At 46.3% G+C, this 3,381-nt stretch overlaps 1 protein-coding gene across 1 annotated transcript; it reads left to right on the top strand.

The window, feature by feature from the left end:
- Nucleotides 1-204: 204 nt before the first annotated feature.
- On the top strand, nt 205-3,192 carry CSUI_006895 (uncharacterized protein; the record flags this gene model as incomplete). The annotated part of the gene is made up of 1 exon (XM_068067045.1): nt 205-3,192. A coding segment is annotated over exon 1 (2,280 nt), but the record flags the coding sequence as incomplete, so codon positions are not given.
- Between the last annotated feature and the right edge of the window lie 189 nt (nt 3,193-3,381).

Genomic DNA, 3,381 nt, shown 5'->3' with positions numbered 1-3,381 from the left:
CGGAGTAAACCAAGTCGGTGACTAGAAACGGCGGCCCGGAGACTTCCTTCGTGGCTGTAGAAGGCGTCGGCAGTGTTTCAACACACCGTACCGTGCATGCAGAGACACCAGAGGCGTATAGCGCTTCTTTACCTTTTTCGTGCGCGAACGAGGTGAATGATAGGCCATTACCTTAGGCGAAGCTCCTTCATTTTTCCAGGTACACGTACAGCTTAAGAATGCGCCATACTGGTCGTGGAAGCCGCCCAGTTTCTCGGCAAAATCTTCCTCAAGGGAAGTGTAGGATTGAATGACTCGGCCAACAGGCATGAATCGAGCTGTGGAGTGCCGATCTCTCTTTGGCTAATACCCGCCGTTTTGCTTGACATCCTTTTTTTTTCCTAGCCCCACCACGGCTTCCATCAGAAGCCTTACGTTTTTCGTGAGCTTCGAGCTAGTCAACCCTCCGGCGATTGCATCGAGCTTGCGTCTTGTCCCCTTGTGTCTTCTACAGCCTGTCTGCATGCCGAGGGACACACTGGCTCTCTCGATTGTTCGCGTCCCGTCTCTACCATTGAGAAGTCTCATTTCTCCCGACAGTTTCTGGCTGTTTCCTGGGAAAGAGAGAGAGGATGCTGGTCCCAAGCTTACTCCTCCACGGTCTTTGAATCTCACAGATTGAAGCCACCTCCCCCAGAAAACCCTGGCTTTTCCCTTGGCCTGGTGTCGCAAAGAAGAGCTTTTTGTCAGTTATTTCAGATCATACATAAAATGCACACATGATGTTTATTCAGATACCCCTCCTTCTACCAGGCTCTCGGAAAACAATAGCAAACGCCGTCAAGAATATCCATCCTATAGAAGACATGCTTCATCTTGCTCTCTTTCTCCTTTGGTGTATGAACTCACAACATGTCTATCCTTGCACGCCATGGGTACGGCACGTCTACTCTCTTGTATCTCTTCTATTATCTTCTTTGTCTGGGGGTCCTCATCTTATCTGCTCTACAAACCGTTCTTCGTCTCCCTGTCTTTCTCCCATCGCTTTCTTCTCGTACATCCCTTTCTTCTTTTTTCTTTCTTAGTCTCTTCACCTCATCTCTCCTGTTGCCTATCTGTCTCAGCAGTTGCCCACGGGTCTATCAGCCCTTGGTCGTTCAAAGGCATTCTGACTCCTCCATACATGTCCCCTACCAGAGAAGACTTCCTCCCTACATTCCAAACTGCTATACCCCTTGCGGTCACTCCGTCTCCTTCCACCAGACACAAATGTCCTCGTCGTCTTCCTTATCATGTTGAAGAAGAGGAAAGACTCTCTTATAGCAACACTCCATGTAGCAATGAACGCCATACTACACCTGGTCGGTGGAACCAGCCTAACAGTAGAAGTTGGCTGGGGACGGAGACCGATGTGCCTTTACCTCCTCTTGGTTTACTCGTCTCTCCACATGAGAGATTCTCCAGACCTCCCGTACTGAAGAAGAAAAGAAAGCAATTCTCTTCGCGAAAAGAAGGGGTTTCTCTTTCTTCTTCTTACGCGTTAGATGAACTCCAAAGCTCTATACGAATGTCTTTACCATCTCGACTCTCCGTATTCGCTTATAAGTCCTTCACGCGTCATTCCTCTATGCCTTATCATAGTCAGGCGTATCGACCAAATCCACCCCGCAACTCAAGACAGGAGGTCTCCTATATATCTGGCTTTCTAGTGTATTCGACCCCTCTGAAGAGGAGAAAGTCCCCTGTTAAAAGAAGAGAAAAATCATCTCCTCATCTACCTCTCTCTTCTTTCTCGTATGATGCCTTGGTGCCCTCATTAAACACCATTACCTACCCCGCTCAACGTTCACTCTCCCTATCAACTCCTCTGTCTTTCTCAAGATCTTTTTTCTCTCCTTCTTCTTCTATTGCACCTGCTGTTGACTCTTCAATGATCAACCCACCTATAGGTTTGGCTTCTTTCTCTTGTGACAATGATAGACACAGGAACTTCTCCTCTTCCCTTCATTTAAGCCCACGACGTGGAGAAGATGAAGAAGAAAATAAAAAGGCAAATGAAAGGGCATCCACATCTTCTTATCAAGCCAAGAAGAAATCGAGAATCCAAGAAGAAGAAGGGAGAGACAATGACTTCCAGACACCCCATTTGAAGACCTCTGCTTCTTCACTCCCGAGAGGCCCTAGACGCAGCTCATCATATCCTTCCTCTCATCCCTATAGGAGTCACTCTAGCCATGAAAAGACACCTGATGGCTCGTTCTTGCCTTCTTCGCCCCCGTTTTCAGTCCCGTATCCTTCAGATAGGTTGAGAGATCCTCATCCTAGTAGGGCGGGAACTTCTCCCGGCCTCTCTTCACGCCATCAGCATCATCGTCAGCAGCACCCTCACTGGTATGAAAGAAGAGATAGGAGACCCATTCAGCGGGAGGGCTTCTCTCAAGAACAAGGATCATCTTCTTCTTATCCCTCGCCCTCTCCTAGGCCATTCTTTCAAGATTCTCAGACTCAGATCGAAAAGGAATTGCCGTCTTTCTCTCCCAATTCCTTCTCTTCTCCAAATAGAAGAAGAAACAGCTTTTCTTCCTCTTCTTCTTCTTTACCTCCACCACAGGCTTCCTCTCAAGCACCCCAAGATTATAGCTCGCCTCAGAGATATCGGCCAAGGCGGCAGCAGCGTCATCACATAGCAGAGTGCGAAGGGGACCTCTCTGGTTTCGACAGAGATAAAGAAGAGTCCGTCAAGATCTCCACCAGGGGACACGAAGAAAGAAGACTTCTTTCTTCTTCTCTTGATGGATGGGGGAGGGAAGATGTTTTGCCAAAAGAGAGAAGAAGACAACAGCGATCATTCCAAAGCCCTCATGATGCATCTCTTCCTTTGCCATCGCCGTCACCATCGTCGTCTTATGAAGCACATGAGACGAAGAACGTTTTGAGAAAGGAAATAGCTTCTCTACGCTCAACACCATCAGGGACGGATTCTCATCGACTAGCTAAGAAAGAAGGAGAACAAAGAGAAGAACATGAAAAAGAAGAAGAGAGAGAACGAAGAAGAATAAGAACTCGGAAATCGGACTTAGATGAAATGACCGATCCATCACTTCAATATCATCATTATCATCGAACCTCTCAGAAGTTGCAGAGACCCTCCTTCTCATCCACGAGAGAAGAATCTCTTCAACTACTTGACTGGATGCTTCAACAACGCATTGAACTTGATGGTAAAAGCCGCCTCCACCATTCTTCATATATGCATATAGATACAGACACTTAAAACAGGGGGTACATATATATAAATATATATATGTACCCCCTTTACATATATATATATACATATATATATATATATATATATATATGTACCTCCTTTGTAAGTGTCTGTATCTATCTATATATATATAT

Source organism: Cystoisospora suis (genome assembly GCF_002600585.1).
Source record: "Cystoisospora suis strain Wien I chromosome Unknown contig_3552, whole genome shotgun sequence".
Taxonomy (NCBI): domain Eukaryota; phylum Apicomplexa; class Conoidasida; order Eucoccidiorida; family Sarcocystidae; genus Cystoisospora; species Cystoisospora suis.
The sequence above is the reverse complement of the archived record's forward strand: the minus strand, read 5'-3'. Positions and strand labels throughout refer to the sequence as shown.